This window comes from Lotus japonicus, chromosome 3, assembly GCF_012489685.1.
Source record: "Lotus japonicus ecotype B-129 chromosome 3, LjGifu_v1.2".
Classification (NCBI taxonomy): Eukaryota; Viridiplantae; Streptophyta; class Magnoliopsida; order Fabales; family Fabaceae; genus Lotus; species Lotus japonicus.
In genome coordinates, this window is record NC_080043.1 from 69,611,536 (window position 1) to 69,630,198 (window position 18,663).

The 18,663-nt window shown below is 36.0% G+C and overlaps 3 protein-coding genes and 1 long non-coding RNA gene across 5 annotated transcripts; 2 read left to right on the plus strand and 2 right to left on the minus strand.

Moving 5' to 3' along the window:
* Nucleotides 1–802: 802 nt before the first annotated feature.
* On the plus strand, nucleotides 803–5,001 carry LOC130744607 (uncharacterized). The gene is made up of 9 exons (XM_057596779.1): nucleotides 803–832; nucleotides 920–1,100; nucleotides 1,222–1,241; nucleotides 2,120–2,246; nucleotides 2,564–2,677; nucleotides 3,325–3,523; nucleotides 3,651–3,696; nucleotides 4,384–4,459; nucleotides 4,583–5,001. Exons 1-9 carry the CDS (start codon nucleotides 803–805, stop codon nucleotides 4,801–4,803), a joined length of 1,014 nt encoding a protein of 337 aa, XP_057452762.1. The 3' UTR covers nucleotides 4,804–5,001.
* A 242-nt stretch (nucleotides 5,002–5,243) lies between these two features.
* LOC130745518 (uncharacterized) lies at nucleotides 5,244–8,932 on the plus strand. 2 transcript variants are annotated; one of them, XR_009021800.1, is made up of 4 exons: nucleotides 5,244–5,416; nucleotides 6,215–7,229; nucleotides 7,698–8,375; nucleotides 8,547–8,925. It is a non-coding gene; the product is annotated as an uncharacterized LOC130745518 (long non-coding RNA). The 2 variants fall into 2 exon arrangements; XR_009021799.1 differs by lacking the exon at nucleotides 5,244–5,416 and having other exon boundaries at nucleotides 7,091–7,229; nucleotides 7,698–8,030; nucleotides 8,289–8,375; nucleotides 8,547–8,932.
* Nucleotides 6,400–8,532, minus strand: LOC130745517 (pectinesterase-like). The gene is made up of 2 exons (XM_057597818.1): nucleotides 7,512–8,532; nucleotides 6,400–7,266 (listed from the first exon to the last, which is right to left on the minus strand). Exons 1-2 carry the CDS (start codon nucleotides 8,407–8,409, stop codon nucleotides 6,572–6,574), a joined length of 1,593 nt encoding a protein of 530 aa, XP_057453801.1. The 5' UTR covers nucleotides 8,410–8,532; the 3' UTR covers nucleotides 6,400–6,571.
* Nucleotides 8,933–13,646: 4,714 nt separating the features above from the next.
* On the minus strand, nucleotides 13,647–16,107 carry LOC130745519 (pectinesterase-like). Its single transcript, XM_057597819.1, has 2 exons — nucleotides 14,996–16,107; nucleotides 13,647–14,728 (listed from the first exon to the last, which is right to left on the minus strand). Exons 1-2 carry the CDS (start codon nucleotides 15,888–15,890, stop codon nucleotides 14,034–14,036), a joined length of 1,590 nt encoding a protein of 529 aa, XP_057453802.1. The 5' UTR covers nucleotides 15,891–16,107; the 3' UTR covers nucleotides 13,647–14,033.
* Nucleotides 16,108–18,663: the final 2,556 nt, after the last annotated feature.

Below are 18,663 nucleotides of genomic sequence, written 5' to 3' on the forward strand. Positions count from 1 at the left end.
CCTACTAGCTAGCTATATCTTTCAAGTTAGTTTTATTCAAGAAAAATGTTTGTAGAGAAAAAAAAAAAGGGATATGATGAGATAAACAAGTGAAAAACAGAGTGTTTTAAGGATGTACTACAAGAAAACCGGTCACTAGTGGTGATTTTGTGAAAACCGCTGCTTGAGATGATTTTTCGGCCATTTTATTTGCCTTTTAGAAAAGGGTTCCATGTTCCTTCTAACAAATATATATTTTGGGATTCAAGCTTCTGTTATTATTTTATAGATGTAACTTGCTTACCACTAAATAGTTGATTTTGCTGCGATACTCAAGCAAGGTTATTATTATATTTAGCGGTGGGTGTTATCAGTGTTAGTCATCTCGCGGCGGTTTATAGCTTTAGTTGATAAATGGAACTGGAAAATTATACAAAGGACAAAAAGCATCTACACTCGGGGCTGTGTTTGATTTTCAGTTTGGAAGCTTTGAGTTTCTGTTGGGTGAAAGTATTTTCAAACTGAAAACCAAACAAACGGTGAATCCTTCTCTCTCACGTTCGCTTCCATTGTTCACCTTGCCTTCGTTCATCTTGCCTCTGCGAACTAACGTTTACCTTGGCACGAACCATAGTTATCCATTACTGCAAAGGTATTAATTCTTTCTTGTACTCTGATTTCATACTTTTTATTTAGATTAGGGTTTATACTGCTGATCGGTCAGATTCTGAGCCTTGATGAACTTATTGGTGAATTCGCTCAGGTATTTCTATCACCACTACTTTCCTCATTGTGTTGGTTCATTTGTAAAGCTTGTTTCTAGATGTGGGCACCAAGAGTAACTGGTAAACTGGTTGTTTTTTAGCGTTGCGGTGAAGAGGCTTCATTTTACTTAGAAACATTGCTATTGATCATGTTTGTCATGTTCTCCAATTATCAGTGTAATGATGTATCATGTTTCATGACAACTGCAAAGGTGGATGGCGTAGCGGTAGCGGAGATTGTTCCCGGTGGAGGAGATGACGAACTCGCGACAAGATGGAGCTGCATATTGGTTCTATTGGGTTTGTATATGAATGTTGGAGTGATGGATTGTAATACTGGATTAAAACCAAGATGGAGTACGATGTGGATTAAAGAATAGTGTGGTTGAGCAGGATGACAGAGAGATGATAGTTTGTTTTGGACGTGAAAGCTATTATCCACATGTTATATGATAATTTGGGAACAAACATGAACAAGAGCGTAGCCCTGTTTCTAAGGTTTGTCCGTACATTATATATATGATATGATTTATTCTATTGTCTCTGATAACATGTAACTCTGTTGATACCTGGACATTTAGCGTGAATTTAAATATCAGCTTATACAATAATGCAAACAACCATACAGATAAAACAATGATTTGGTACAAAAAACCACAAACTATTCATCTGAACTTATTTGTTTGTTTTGTGATAGGTAGGCAATAAAATGTCCCTGATCAATTGGTTGCATATACAACAGCAACAATCAAAACCTTTTTTCACTAGATGGGGACAATAATGTCTATTGATCAGTTTCAAATGTTAAAAGTACAAGTCCCTACTGTCTCTGTACTAAGAAGAAAAAGGAAAAACCCAAACGCGGCGCAAAAGTCACTGCCTCCAAAGTAAAAAGCATGTTGTAACCTGGCTGTGTTAGTAACTATTAGGTTATATTCTACTATAACAATAAAAAAACTATTAACAAAATTTATTGGGAGTTAAAAACTCACTCAGAAGATTAACATTTGTGTTTATAATCTTTAAGCACAAAATGAATGCTTGTTAAGGCGGGACGCTAATCAGATCATTCCCCTTTAAACCCTCTAAATAGGCAGAAAATAAGAATATTACTGAGTACAGTATTCTGTGATAGTTTGTACTTCAAAGTTCAAACATGACATTCAAAAGGACTATGTAATTTCATTCTTTGACCGCCATTCTCATAATGCTTTTGTGGGTTGGCTGAACCATTGTTCAGAAAATTCTGAGTCAGTAATAACAGATCCTTCTTAGTTGTTAATAAATTACTGATAAGAAGATCCCTATTTGTTTCTTATTATTTGTATTTGGTTAGTAACAATCAATACTTACTGTTCAACTTTGGTGAGTGACAGGATGAGTCAACAACTCTAGCTGATATGAAGAGAGTATGGCTTTCTAAGAAGTTTTCCTACATTTATGAAGCTTATCCTTCCACCAACCTGGCCTTCTTTATGCAATCTCTGTATGCTCATTGTATAGGTACATCTTTAGCTGGTATATGCGGTGTTGATCTTACTTATTTTTATATCTAAAACTGGTAAATGCAAACTATTCACTTGAGTTCAGGATTTTAGTGGTAATTTGGATGTTGAATGGTTTTATTTTGATGCTGAAAAATATTTCCAAAAGTAAAAGGCAGTGAAACAAACAGAACTGAAATTCACAATATATTTGTGACAATTCACAAGTATTTGATAATTATGTCATTTTAAGTGTATTAGTTTTACTTTATTAGCCTTTATCTTTTTATTTCATTATAGAAACTCCTTTATGTTCCTTGTAATGTTCCTATGCAGGTTACATGGTTGGTGCTGGTTCTTTATCAGTCAGACTGGGCAGCCTTTATTGCCTCTACTGTCTTTATGAGACTCAACCTTTTAAACCTCCTTTTAAGATCTATCTATCCCTTGGTATGACAAATTTTCACTTGAAAATAAACTATCATACTATTATCTCACTTGATAGAGTTTGTATTCTGATATGATTCGAGCCCCAATTAAAAGGGTCTTTGAGAGGAAATGTAAGAGGAATGTACGGGAAAATAACCCTGCACCCTCAAAGCTGAATTTAGTTATTAGTTGTAACTGATTTGTTAATTGTAACAGAATACTATCTTAGCTGTCATAGTTAGTTAGGATCACTGTTAGCATGGAAATGGAAACCCCGGTACTATAAACAGGAAATGGAAAATAGAGAAAAGTAAGAAATTGGTGGAAAGTAGTGGAGAGGTCTGGATTTCTCAAAGGGGGGGGGGTATTCTTTTCCTCTGGAAATTTGAGAGTTTACTCAATGAAGTTCTTCGTCCAGTTCTTCTAAACCTCTCGTAGGCAATTCTTATCATATTGTCACAGAGGCACATTGTTTGTACACACTTTAGGGATTGCGTCATTTTCTGTAACTTCTAAACTGCTTATATAATTTTGCTTGTCGGAGCGAGATATATCATTCGACTTATTCGTAATGTATATTAATTACACATGATGGTTTAATGTAACTTCCTTTTTTAATTACACATTCCCCCAGTTTACATGAAAAACCTAAATTTATGTTTGTACAGGAGAGTTAAAGAAAGTCAGGATCCTTGTTGCTGATGCAAAAGTAAATGCCATTAACGTGGCACCTGCTGTAGTAAACAGAATGCTGGAAAGAAACATGTTCCTTTTTGGCGCTGTTGACTTAGCGGAAGGTGCTGTCACAGAGACAGTACAGCAACTCCAACAATTGCAGAATGCCAGTATTCGAGTGGCATATGAAACGTAAACCACCATGCTTGAAAGAAACATGTTCCTTTATGTTCAATACGCTTTTTTCCTTGTGATGTTGTCATGATAGTTTAGTTAACCTTACAATTAAATGTTTTAATCTATTCCCTGCGGATGACAGGTTATTTAAAAGCACTCCAATCAATCACTACATCCACATGGACCTTGTAAGTTTCCCAGTGCTTTATGACTTGCATATTGATTTCATTCTTTAATCACACTGATTTGCCATCAGATTTCAAGTTTGCCAGAAGCTTATATTGTTATTTATTTTCATCTAGTGTGTTAGATGGGTTGGACTTTGGAGTCATTTACAAGGGCTGATGCAATTAACTTAGTTTTAGGGAACTAGGACGAAAACGGTGGATAGCTAAAGTGTGTAATTTTTTTTAAAGAATAAAAAAGCTCTTGTGGCGTGTTACTTAACTTAATAATTGCAGCTATCATATAACCTTCATTTCCAGGGCGATGGGGTTTCTTTGGGGGGGCTAATTGAACTTGGTGCAGTTAGGTACATGATTTTAGCATACTTGCTGGCCTGATTGAAATTTGAAGGATTGGCTATAAGACTAAGATCCATGCAATTTCAGCCGATGTATATGGCTTTATATTGCATAGGTTAGAAAGCTGATTTAATTATAATAAAAATTTGTGAAGAAAACTTGTGCAGGGCATGCCACTCAATCGATGCTTTCATGTTTCATGTGGGCCTGGGTGGATTTTGACATCTATCTCTTAGAAACTAATCAATCTGTTGAGAGATGTATTTCACGCAATCTCATTCTATAGATTGCCTGTTTCTTTAGTTTGTGATTTAATTGCATTTAACTTCCTTACTCCTTTGCACTTGTTAGGGCATGGAAGTAGACCTCAATAATCTGAAGAAAATATCATCTGAATATGCTGAGGCCAAGCATGTAGCCGCGAAAGGTAATTATTCGATTCCTCTTATAAATCATAAGGTGCTCGGTGATTAAGACATTTTCTCTATTTTGAATTGATTTCTTGTTGTGTAACCTTGTATATGTGCATTGTCTTTGTTTCTTCTTGAAGAAGCAAGCAGTATTTTAGACGCCGAAAATATAAAGCGCATAGCAGGAAATAAGGAATTGATGCTAGGAGATGTCTTTGAGGAGATTGCTAATGATTGGGTTATCCAGAAACAAGCATTTTATAAACAAACAGGATTAGAGGAGGATGAAGCATATGAACAAGAGCTGGAGCAGTTACTTCTAGAGCACCGTCATGATGATGAAGAGTCTAATGAAGATTGAAAACAAACATATGAGTCGTAGTTTCTTATGTATAGGGTATCCATAATGCTAATAGCCTTGTTTGAATAGTAGATTAGTTGGGAATTTCAAAGAAGCTGTGAACTTTTTTTGCGGGGTCGGGGGGCATTTAAGATCCTTTATGAAACAGAACAGAGTAATTCCACACTAATTTAACTATGTTATCATTTTATTTGTACCCTTTGGAAATGTGCACATGCTCTGCAATGTTACTTAGTAGTTATCTATATCGATCTGGAAGCAAAACTAAACTAGCCTCTTATATATTATAATAGTGGCAACTAAAACAAACATGAGCTCATCTAGCTAAGGATACTATATGCTGGTTCTTTATATTTTCTTCTTAAACTCTCTACAATTAAGCCTAAGCCTGTGTTGGTATACTATAGGTTCATTACAAATCTGTGTATAGGGTTTTCGAAGCAAGAACTTGTGGACCTTATAAGTCTTTGGATACTACTAATGATGGATGTGAAGGAGGCTTGATGGATTATGCTTTTGAATGGGTTATAAACAATGGTGGGGTTAGTGCCGAAGCTAATTGCCCATAGCCCCATACAGTGCTACAGATGGTACCTGCTGCAATTTCACCAAGGTCTTTTTTTCTTACTCTATTAATACATAGCCTTGCCTTAACCTTCCTATGCTTTTTTTATTTGTGTCTCAAGAATAGATATGGTGAACATGCGAAGTACATTGTTGTAATTTTGTGTGTCTCATTGGTTTAAGTTTCTTTATCTTGAATTAGGAGGAAACCAAGTTTTTACCATTGATGGCTACACAAATGAGGTTGAGACTTAGACCAGGCTTAGTCCTAGTGTCAAACATAGGATTTAAGGCTTAAATAAGATGAGTTTGCTTGGTCTCAACTGAAAATCAATCACCCCTTTACACAACTATGATGATAGTTTGATAGAATTTTTCTTTCCTTCACATTTTTTTTCAATGAATCAGACTAGAACATGATAAGAATTATCACCCTATGACACATGACCCTGTAACTTATTCTGATCGAAAATGAATCCCAAGGTACACAATTAAAATGCTAAAAATGGATAAATTTATAACTTTTGCATTTTGAGTTTCTACTTTCTAGGATTTCTTTAGGGATGAAATTGGTGTTTGAGTCATGCTTTGTGGTTATTGGAAGTCTGAGAAATTTACTGCTATATTTTGTGTTTTATGATGTTCATCTTGTTGTGCTATATTGTTCTCTTGGTGGATTTATGCTATGCTCTATTATTGTAATTCATAGTCGTTACTTAGCCTTCGTTAGTTCAGGCTATGACTGTGGTTGTGGGCTGTGAGTTCGTTGCCTGCTGTATCTTGTTCCTGCTTATTGATCTTATTAGTTTCTTTGTCTTAGATTTTTTTATTTGCTGTACTTGGTTAGAAATGGTGTGGACTGCATTCTGCACATACTTTTCTCTTCATCTTTGGTAAGTTTTCGTTGCATATACTTCTTTATTAGCCTTTCAATTCATAGTAAGAATGAGTGATTTTCTAACTTAGTCCATTTAAGCATTAAAGGATGATTTGTAAAGCAGTATATTAATTAGATCTCAAGCAATTATACAATTTCAAACAATAATGTTTTTTTTTTCTTTTATAATACACACAAAGAATACATACAAAAGAATATTGTACAATTTTTTCAAATAACTACAACATATTAATTTCAAATAAGTAAATGTAATTTACATAGTAAAATGGTAGAACTTTTTTTGCTGCAATAGTTATATGGCAGAGATCAAAGACCAGAGGTAAATGGCACAGTTGTTTCACGTAACCACATGGAGCCGGTAAGAAGTCCATTAACGGTGAACCGTGATGCTTCAGCGGGGCTTGTTATCACATGAAACCCAGGCCACTGTACTCTATTTATCACAGATGAACCAGGCCCAGAGTTCCCATACTCTCCATAATACAAAGTGTCAAGAGCAAAATCAGTACCATCCCACGAAGACCATCCTAACGGGCTAACCAAGGTGTCCATGAAAGTTTTCAAGACCACCACTCTTGAGTATTGTTGCCAGGGCCTGCCCAAGAAGGTGTTGTGCTTCTCAACAACAGGCTTGAGGTCCGGAGCCGCCCTGATTTCAGAATTGTGGATAGTGATTCCAGTGTTCTGGAATGGGTCGTCTCGTCCTTGAGCTGTGATCATGTTTGCTTGGCCATCTAAAGGCTTTCTTGCGAAAATCTTGCAGTTCTGAAATACCACTGCGGCGTTCCCAAAGATGAAGTCTACGGTGCCATAGATTTGGCATTGTCTATAAAATTGGCGTTGTGCATGAACCATGAGGGTGTCTTGATAACCTAATATAGCACATCGGTAGAAGACTGAGAGGTCTGAGGCTGACCGGAGCGCCACGGCTTGACCCTTTTGAGGACCCGCAGTGTTTTGGAAGGTAATATCTCGTGCAACGAAGTGGAGGCCATCTATGCCTGCATTTTTTTAATCATTCAAGAGTAAATCATCCCGTGCAGGTTTAGAAACTCTTGTACAATTTATTCTAAAAGCAAAATCAATTTTGGAGAGAAACTTCTACGAGTAGCTTTTAGGTTTCAAAATTGATTCGAAAAAAGGTAGGGGGGGAGTCATGAGGTTACTATTATCATTTTGAATTTCTCATCGAAGTATTTTGTGAAAAGTGAAAGAGAAAGGAGTTGGAACTTGGAACATCACTCACCTGCTGTTGCAGAGCTATAGGTGGTAAAACCTGCTTGAACACTTCTGCCACTGGTGATTATGGTGTTTTTCATCCCATCACCAACCAGCATGATATTATCATTCTTCACAGCAACCTCAATATTCTCTCTATACACCCCTTTCTTCACATTTATCACAAACCTTGTTTTATATCTTCTCTTTGCAGCTGCATTCAGAGCACCTTGGACAGTCCTGTAGTTTCCCGAACCATCTTTTGCTACCACCAAATTTGGCTTCACCGTAGAAGACTGCACAAGTTTCCTCTCATGCCTAGAAAACCAGCTTGGAAACACATCTTCCTCTGTTTCTGAGGTGTGATATTTTGAAGCATTTTGTTTCAGGAAATCAACATTGATAGCTAAGCTGTTCCTTATCATCTCAGTGACGTTACTGCTTCCTGTTGGCACCATGAAATCTTGAGCATTGAGATCCACTGCCCCTGTTCTACATGTTCTGATATTTGTGAGAGCTGTTGTGAGCCAAGTTTGTGTATCAACTGGTGAGAAACCCTTTTTCAGATCAAGACTTTCAATTGCACGATTGAGATGAAAGATGGTATTTTCATACAGCTTCAAACAATCACCATGTACAGTCCTGTGTTTATCTGTGACCATGTTTTGTTGAGAATCATGTGCTTCCCTTTGCATGTTAAGTGCTTGTTTTAAAGCCAACTGAACAAGCATTCCTCGAAATTCAGTTTTGTGTTTGATTGTGGAATGGGGGTTCATATGAGTAATATAGTGTTTGCATGGTTCAGGGTGGGGGGTTAGGTTGCACCACCAACCTATGTTGCTGGAGGAAGGTGAAGGTTCTCTTCTTGATGAGGCTATTGAGAAAATTGAAGGTAACAATAAGAGTGTGAGGAATATATTTCCCATGATTGCAATTTGTAGTTTAGAAAAAGAATAAGAAGAGAGAAACAATAATAAGAGTTGAGTTGCACCACCAATCTATGTATGATTTTTTTTGTTAATTGGTTTTATGTGCTGAGCAGCTTTATATATATATTTCTTAGGTGGACTGCGGAGTTGACAAAAAAACGTGTTGGCTGATTAAATTGAAATTGATAATCAAGAATGACACAGATACAAGCCATGAATGCAATTGCAAGAAAGAATTAAAGAGGAATAAAAATCTTATCAGGTAGAAAAAATAATATTACTCGTGGATTGCTTGAATTTGTATTTGCTTAATAGTTCAGATAGTGGCTGCAAAAGTCTAATAGTAATTGCAAGAACAGGTGTGCTGTGGTCATCACAGAGCAACAATATCTGAATTGGTTCCTTAATTATGAATGCACTTGTGACAGCTAATTAACTATAGAAACACAGAATTGGACAAAGATTTTGAGGAAAATGGTTGAGTTTAGCTGAAGTTAATTGTGTTGTTGTTTCACATGCATGCACAAAGCTGAATAGAAAATTGTATATATTATCCTTCGTTTGAGCAGACTTCTTCAAGCATAGGTGAAGGAACGGCTCCTTTGAACGTAGTATCCATTTTCAGCTGGTAAGCTTCCACGCGTATGCGTTTTGTCTAAGCATATCTGAATTGTGGTACGGTACCTCTAATGACTAATATAATAATTATCATTGTAAAAGTACAAAAGTCAAAATCTTAAAAGTCACTATGGTTTCTTTGGTCCTAAGTGAGACAAAAGAAAAGAAAAAAGAATTGAAACACCAGTATTGGTACTTCAAAATAGTTGTATCTAAAAATTTTTAGGTGATTGATTATGTGATTGGTTAATGCTGCAGACCCAACTATAAGATCTTTCTTCTATGTCAAATAAATGAGCCAGTCATGTTGTTCTTCTAAAAAATTCTTCACAACTTTCGAGCACAAGATCTTTGGCCGGTGTTTAGAAGATGTTGTCCTTATTAATTAAGCATTAGGATTTAGGATACCTTTGGCTATGGAGGAGAAGAGACTAAAGATGGAGATGTGTGTATATTTTTTATGAGGTTGAATTCAAAAGCTACGAGTACAATTTCCTACCTCTTGATGTGCATGAATACAAGAGCAACTCATCGTGCGACTAATGTGCCACGAAGTGGATGTTAGGAAGAGTGGTAGGACTAAATTTAATGGATAGGTTTCTATTTACACTAACGTCACACGACATTGGAGAGAAATGAGATATATAATTGGTAATTTAATGGGAAAAGAAATGAAGTGAGAGATAAGAACTAAGAAGAGAAAAAACGTGAAAATGGAATGGAAGAGAAATAGTTGTAAGAATAATACCCAAAATTAATCCAGCCAATGAAATTACCATTCAGAATGGTAGATTTTCAAAAAAAAAATTGCACAAGAAACAAATGGTGAGCAAACTCAATTTTCCATATATCCTCCCACCCTATGACAGAAAACGATAATATATATATGGTTAATTATGACTATTGACTGTGAAGAAAGGATGACCCTCCAAGTTGCATCATCCAAGTAAAAGAAATACTCTAGAAATAAACTAAATTAATCAAATACAAATTACTTTTTTTTTTTAACCAAAAATACAAATTACTTAAACTAGATAGAATTTGCATCCAAATATCCAATATGGTATCTTCTTATTGTTCTCTTGGGCCTAGCAGTTGTAACCCCAGATGTAGGACTACCATTAGCATCACGCAGGACCAGACTTATCCTTAAGATTGAGATTAGGTCTAAAGTTTAACAAAATGGGCTCCTTATGTGCAATGGGCCGCACCTGCTTACCTAGACCTTATTAAAAATGGGTGTAGGAGATCATTCATAACTCTTTGAAAGGTAGATGGGGTGTTAGTTAGCCCAAATGAAATTACAAAGAATTTGTAATGTCCATCAACAATTAGGAATGATGTTTTATGAGTATCTTCTTCAAGTATTTGGATTTGGTGAGAACCATATTGGAAGTCTATGTTAGAATAAATTGTAGCAACAATTAGTTCATCGAGTAACTTGTCAATGGTAAATGCTAGGCATGGGAAGCAATCTTTAATAGTGGTTGAGTTCGAACTGCGATAATAAACGCAAAAACATCAAGAGTCACCAAGATTGGGGATGAATAAGAGATGATACTTGGGATCACAAAATTCCCTCTTGCGATATATCCAATAAAATTGTTACTGTGCTTCTTTTTTGAAAGTGAGTTTGGAAGGAGAGTAATATGGTGATCCTGAGGTTTTTGTGGGCTAAATCATGGAGTGTGGAGAAAACATATATGTAATTTAATAGTAACATGGGGTAAAAGTTGAAAGGCCCTCTAACTAAAGGAAAATAGAGGAATTTGGAATAGTTGGGGTTGTGTTTTAGGAAGGTGATGTTAAGAAATTAAGCTATATACCCCATTTATAATAGGCATTTAATGTGGTGAAAGGAAGGATAGGAAGAGAGGTAATGGTTGGCCCTTTGATGTTTATTTCATTTTGAAATGTGTTTTCTCACAATTGTTTTTGCTTAAAGAATCAAATTAATATTGGTTCGTGCAAATTTATTATTTTCATACAAAGTGTTTTTTATATATCAACATTAAATTCACACATTAATTTCTTTTGTTTTATTTTCTAAAATGGTTCTTTTATCTCACTCACATTTATATATTTTTGTTTAAAAATGTACTTTAATATTGGTTTGAGAAGAAAAAAAAATTCCTTAATGCGTGAGTGGAGAGAGGGAGATCACTCACTCTTGCTCAAAAATCAAAACTTTGTCTTCCTCTGATTATGTTTCTTGAAGATTCATCAGAGCTATTGCGAAAAAGCTCCAATCTTTGGCTTTTATATATTGCGGTATGCCAATGTTCGGTTTTTTATAGTTTCTTGAACTGTACTTATTATTGGTGTCGTTATGGAATCTGGGATGTCTTTTTAATTTGCAGGTTCTTCATAAAAATGGTGGAACCTTGTTTTGCACAAATTAATGGTGCCACGGCATTTTGAGGTTTCAGGTACAAACTCTGCCTCTTTTCTTGCGTGTCTGTTTTTATGGGAATTCAATTTATCAACAATTTATGAAAATGGCATCTTATCAAATTTCAATATATAGAATGAATTCTTTGTGTATCCAAATTTCATTTAGTGATGAGTGATGACACATATAATAGTCAAATATATAATTGAAACTCAGTGAAAAACAGGCAGAATGTGTAAAAGTCATGTTTGTACAGATTCTAATCAAATATATAATTCATGGTTAGTATTCACCTGAGTATGGCATGCATGTATGTTTAGTTTCACTGTACAAATCATGATAACAGCTAACATAATTTTTAAACAAAAAGAAACAAAGAAAGAAGTTGCAGCCATTTCTTATTCTTGGCTTTGTATGGTGTTTAGATGAAGCATTAATTTCTCCTTATCCTGTTAAGCCTTTTCCCTCCTAACTACTGTCTGTTATTAATTTCTCCTTTTCCATTGCAGAATACAATTGCTTTCAAGGACATGAGATCTACGCTGTTCCCCTTGATCAAGGTTCTTCACTTCCTTTGTTTGAGGGTAACTAAGCTCTCTTCATATATTAATTTCTTGAAACTAATGGTTTTTCCTTCTCTTTACAATAACAGATTTGGAAGCTTTCCTCAAGCAATATGAAGGAATGAAGGATGAGACACCACTGAAGTTGGTGATGAAGTTTAAGGTACCCTCTATATCTATGTTTATTTCATTAATTTGATTTGAACTTGGGTATTGGGTTAGCTATAATTTTCCGTTTGTTTTCCTTTGGAATTCTATGTTAATATAATTTTTCTATTGGCAGTTCATTAGACTGGGATCTTGCGTGATGTCACCAAATTTGATTCATAAGAATACCACTTCCAATTTCACACCTGAACAAGGTGAGTGCACTCAATACACTTTTTTTTTTGCTTTTTAATTATTGACGTTCATTTTTAATTGAATATATTGGGATGTTAATTGCTTTTATTTTTTATTTTTCTTTGCTTATTAATGTTGAAGTTCATTCTTGTTGACTGTATTGGGAAGTTAATTGCTTTTGTTTTTGAATTTTTTATTAAGTTATAACCGTAGACTTTAGACTTTTAGGGGATAGTTACCACCAAACACTGACACGAGGTTGAGTTTAAGCATATACCAAAAAATAGAAGGGGTTAGTCTTATAACATTATAAGGTTCTTCATACATGATAGACTTAATGTGATTATTGTTAAGTGTGTGATTTGACCAATGGGAAGAGATGAGTGAGTTATTGGGCTATTTGTTAAAGTAAGAATTCAATCCAAGTAGGCATATTGAAACTAAGTTGAAGGTTTCGGTTACGCGCTAAAGATAATGTTATGATTCATTTGTGGTTTAGTCCAATTTATTATGTTGAGAGACTTGGGAGTATCATGAACTTAAAATTAGAATATATTGTTAAGGAGTGTAAACTGAGTTGTAGTTCTTCAATCCTTGGGATGCAATAGTGGATTACTATGGGGTTTAAGTTTAAGGCTGAACAAGATGATATCGATGTTTGTGGCTTAGTGGTTTGAATACCTATGAAGCGATTTGTAGACCTTAAGTTGTAATCTGAATTACATGTAAGGTTTGGAGTTCATTATTTTGATTCTTTTTTGGCATTGATCTATGTGAGTCATCAAGACGCAATTTTGAGGTTTAGTTTCGAGATATTGATAATACTTAAATACATGATAGACTCAATGTGATTATTGTTAAGTATGTGATTTGACCCATGGGAAGAGTTGGTTTTGAGTTTTTGGGCTACTTGTTAAAGTAAGAATTCAATCGAAGTAGGCATATTGAAACTAAGTTGAAGATCTCGATTTCGCGCTAAAGAGAATGTTATGGTTCATTTGTGGTTTAGTCCAATTGGTTATTTTGAGAGACTTGGAAATTGGATTTTCTGCTATTGGTTGTTTTGATATTCTTAGGAACTTTGGAGTATCATGACCTTAAAATTAGGATGTATTGTTAAGGAGTATGAACTGTGTTGTAGTTCTTCAATCCTTGGAATGCCAGTGGAATCCTATGGGGTTTTAGTTTAAGGCCGAACAAGATGATATCTATGTTTGTGGCTTTGTTGTTTGAATACCTAAGACATGATTTGTAGAACTTAAGTTGTAATCTAAATTACATGGAGTGTCTATCCTAGAGATGTTGGTGGTGTCTCTTTTACAATCTGTTGGTGGGGTTAGGTATATATTGTCAAAAAAATTGGTATGGTTTGAATTTTTGGGGAGTTCTGGTATTACAAGCTTTTAGTTTTGTCAGGATTTATAATGGTGGGTGACTCTTAGTATATCAAGCTTTTAGTTTTGTCAGGAGTTCTGTTCTACATATTACTCACTTGAGAGAGTTTGTTCTCAAGTTTTGTCAGGAGTTCTGCTTTCAAAAAAAAAAAAATTAATACACACAAAGACATGGATAATTACACTCGCTATGTACAAAAGAATATTGTACATGTTCTTTACAATAACTACATCTAAACAATTTCAAATAATTAAATGTAATTGTCATAGTAAAGTGGTAGTTTTTTTGAGGTAGTGGTTATAACGCAGAGATCAAAGACCAGAGGTAAATGGCACAGTTGTTTCAGGTAACCACATGGAGCCCGTAAGAAGTCCATTAACGGTGAACCGTGAAGCTTCAGCTGGACTTGTTATCACATGAAACCCAGGCCATTGTACTCTATTTGTCACCGACGAACCAGGTCCAGAGTTCTCATACTCTCCATAATACAAAGTGTCAAGAGCAAAATCAGTATCATCCCACGAAGACCATCCCAACGGGCTCACCAAGGTGTCCATGAAAGTTTTCAAGACCACCACTCTTGAGTACTGCTGCCAGGGCCTGCCCAAGAAGGTGTTGTGCTTGTTAACGACAGGCTTGAGGTCCGGTGCTGCCCTGATTTCAGAATTGTGGATGGTGATTCCAGTGTTCTGGAATGGGTCATCTCGTCCTTGAGCCGTGATCATGTTTGCTTGGCCATCTAAAGGCTTTTTTGCGAAAATCTTGCAGTTCTGAAAAACCACGGCGGCATTGCCAAATATTAAGTCCACAGTACCATATATTTGGCATTGTTTATAAAATTGGCGTTGTGCGTGAACCATGAGGGTGTCTTGATAACCTAAAATGGCACATCGGTAGAAGACTGAGAGGTCTGAGGCTGATCGGAGCGCTACAGCTTGACCCTTTTGAGGACCCGCAATGTTTTGGAAGGTAATATCACGTGCAATGAAGTGGAGTCCATCTATGCCTGCATTTTTTTTTTGAATATGTTTAGAAATCGTTATGCAATTGATTCTAAAAGAATAATCATTTTTGTATGAACTTCTATGATTCATAATTGAATTTTGTATCCTCCTTAAAACCCTCTATTCAAAAGAGAGAGAACTCAAACTAGTAGTTAGGGAAGATGTGGTGAGGCTAGGGCCATGGATAAAAACTATGTAGTGACAAAAAATAATAACTCAAGCAAGTAATTGTGAAAATTGAAATAGAAAGGTGTTGGAACATCTCTCACCTGCTGTGGCTGAGCTATACGTAGTATAACCTGCTTGAACACTTCTGCCACTGGTAATTATGGTGTTTTTCATCCCATCACCAACAAGCATGATGTTATCATTCTTCACAGCAACCTCAATATTCTCTCTATACACCCCTTTCCTCACATGTATCACAAACCTTGTTTTATATCTTCTCTTCGCAGCTGCATTCAGAGCACCTTGGACAGTCTTGAAGTTTCCTGAACCATCTTTTGCCACCACATAATTTGCCTTTACGGAAGAAGACTGCAACAGTTTCCTCTCATGCCCGGAAAACCAATTGGGAAACGTTCTTTCTGTTTCCGAGGTGTAATTTTTAGCCGCTGATTCTTTATATTTCATGAAATCCGCATTGATGGCTAAGCCGTTCCTTATCATCTGAGTGACATTGCTGCTCTCTGTTGGAAACATGAAATCTTGAGCATTGAGTTCCACAGCCCCTGTTCCACATGTTCTGATATTTGTGAGAGATGTTGCGAGCCAAGTCTGTGTATCATCTGGTGAAGACCCTTTCTCCAGATGAAGGCTGTGATGGGTGCGATTGAGATGAAAGATGGTGTTTCCATACAGCTTCAAACAATCACCATGTACAGTTCTGTGTTTCTTTGTCTCCATGTTTTGTAGAGTAACATGTGCTTCCCTTTGCATGCCAAGTGCTAGTTTTAATGCCAAATGTACAAGCATTCCCCGGAATTCATTTTTGTGTTTGATTTTGGAATGGGGGTTGATTTGAGTAATGTAGTGCTTGCAAGGTTCAGGGTGTGGGGTTAGTTTGCACCACCAATCTATGTTGCTGGAGGAAGGACCTCTTCTGGATGAGGCTATTGAGAAAATTGAAGATAACAATAAGAGTGTGAGGAATATATTTCCCATAATTGCACTTTGTAGTTTAGAAAAAGAATAAGAGAGAAACAATAATAAGAGTTGAGTTGAGTTGAGTTGCACCACCAATCTATGTATGATGTTTTTTGTTTGTTAATTGGTTTTGTATGCTAAGCAGCTATATATATACATTTCTTTGGTGGACTACTGCAGAGGCCAAAAACGTGTGTGGGCTTATTAAATTGAAAATGATGATGAGAATGACACAGATACAAGACATGAATGCAATTGCAAGAAAGAATTAAAGAGGAATAAAATCTTATCAGATAGAAAAAATAATATTACTTATTGATTGCTTCAATTTGCAAGTGAGCTTGCTTAATATCTCAAGATAGCAGCTAGTTAGAAGTCTAATTGTAATTAATTGCAGGAACAAGTGTTTTGTGATCACACAGCAACAATACCTGAAGCTTCCTTAGTTATCAATGCACTGATCGGTGACGGCTAACTATCAGAACACACAATTGAACAAAGATTTTGAGGAATTAAAATCCTTGAGTTTTGCTGAAGTTAATTGTGTTGTTGTTTCAGATGCATGTATGATGCTGTTAAAGAAAATTGTATATATTATCTTTGCTTTGAGCAGACTTCTTCAAGCATAGGTGAAGGAAAAGTTCCTTTGAACGCCATTTTCACCTGGTAAGCTTGTACGCGTATGCGTTTTGTTCAAGCATATTTGAAATTTTAGGGAAACCCATGTGCTAGTAGCTTGCAGAATAAACAACAGTAGGAAAATATGAATGATTTTGACAAAACATGATCTTGATGACAGTGCTAACATATTGATGTGTGTAAGCGTTCCAACATAATGGTTTTCATTTTTATATTGGTGTCTTGGTAATGATATTGGTAGGTTGCTTTCTTTCTTGTTGAACATGTGTTCCCAATGATGATTTGGAAGCTTTGGAGAGCTTGAGGGGACTATGGTCTAAATCAAAGCTAGCTGGGAAAACTCTTGAGAGTTTATAAGTTATTTGTTTAAAACCTTTATTTTAAGATCAGGGTTTGAGGATTATTTTTGTATTTTTATTTTGTTTGGATTGTATTTTATCCTAGTTAGACCATATACAATGGTTAAACAAAAAATGTTTTGTTTAACCCTTTTCTACCCCACTTTTTCTCTTCCCAACACTTCACATCATCTTCTCTCTCCAATTCAACAAACTCTCAACAATTACCCACTCCAATGGTTTTACTTAACTCTCAACACCCTACCTCACCACTCACCATTCACCCTACCCCACCACTTTTTTATTTCACATTTTTATTTAATTTTATATTTTTGTTTTTATAATTACATAAAATTATAATTATCGATTTAAATTAAATTAAAACAATAAACACTTAACAATTTATTTTTTTTTAAATATAGACTATAATTTTTTTTCTTAACTTAAAATGCAAGACAACAAACTAAGCATACAAGAATTTATTTTATTTTCTTAAAATAAAATGCAAGACAACAAACTAAGCACACCATATCTTAAAATGCAAGACAAGGAAAAACTAAGCACACAACACACAAATAACGTAATTAGTACGATACAAATCATCTTCAATCCTGAGACATTCCAAACTTTGTCAAGATGTGCTTCACTAGATCTGCTTGCAGTTCATGATGAACATTTGAATCACGCAACTCGGATCTAGCACGCACATGATTTGCAAAAGCGGGTAAAACCTCGGTCGAGTATGGTTGCTGTGTACTAGATCCACCTTCCCCAGATTGCTCAAAATCGGTCCAACGTTGAGCATATGAATCTCGTTCATCCTCGACAATCATATTATGTAATATGATGCATGACCTCATAATGATACTCAAGTCATCTATGTCCCACAAGCGAGCTGGTTCACGGATGATTTTAAAACGAGCTTGAAGAACTCCAAATGCACGTTCGATGTCCTTCCGACATCCCTCCTGAACTTTTGCAAATAACTTATCGGGTTCACTTTGAGGAAGTCTAATCGTTTTGACGAAAGTTGGATAAGAATGATAGATACCATCGGCTAGATAGTATGCCATATTATAGGGACGGCCATTCACAAAGAAATTCACAGCCGGAGCCTTTCCCTGTTCCACATCATCAAACACTGGTGACCGATCTAGAACGTTTATGTCGTTCAACGTTCCAGGACATCCAAAAAAGGCATGCCAGATCCATAGGTCATAAGTTGCAACTGCTTCAAGAATAACTGTTGTGGTTCCCTTATCCCCTCTAGTAAATTGACCTTCCCATGCTTTAGGACAATTTTCCACTCCCAGTGCATGCACTCAATACTCCCGATCATGCCTGGGAACCCCCGCATGTCATTAGCATGTAGTATTCTTTGCAGGTCTTCTTGGGTTGGTGCTCTCAAGTACAGTTGCTCATACAATCGTATGATTCCTTTACAGAATCTACGTAAACACTTCAATGTTGTAGTACCTCCAATTTTGATGTACTCATCGACCGCATCTGCTGCCACACCATATGCTAACATTCGCATTGCTGTGGTACATTTTGCTAAGGGTGATATACCTTGTTTATTGGCTGCATCAACGCGTTGGGTGAAGTAGTTATCACTACTTGAAAGGTCATCAACGATTCGAAGGAAAAGATGTTTTTGCATCCGGTACCGACGACGAAACATTGCATCGTCATATGTAGGCTCATTGGCAAAGTAGTCGCCAATTAGCCTCTGGTTTGCCGCTGTATGATCTCTACCGAGATATTTTCTACTACGAGGTGCAGTATCTTCTCGAATTTTTCATCGACGCTCTCTA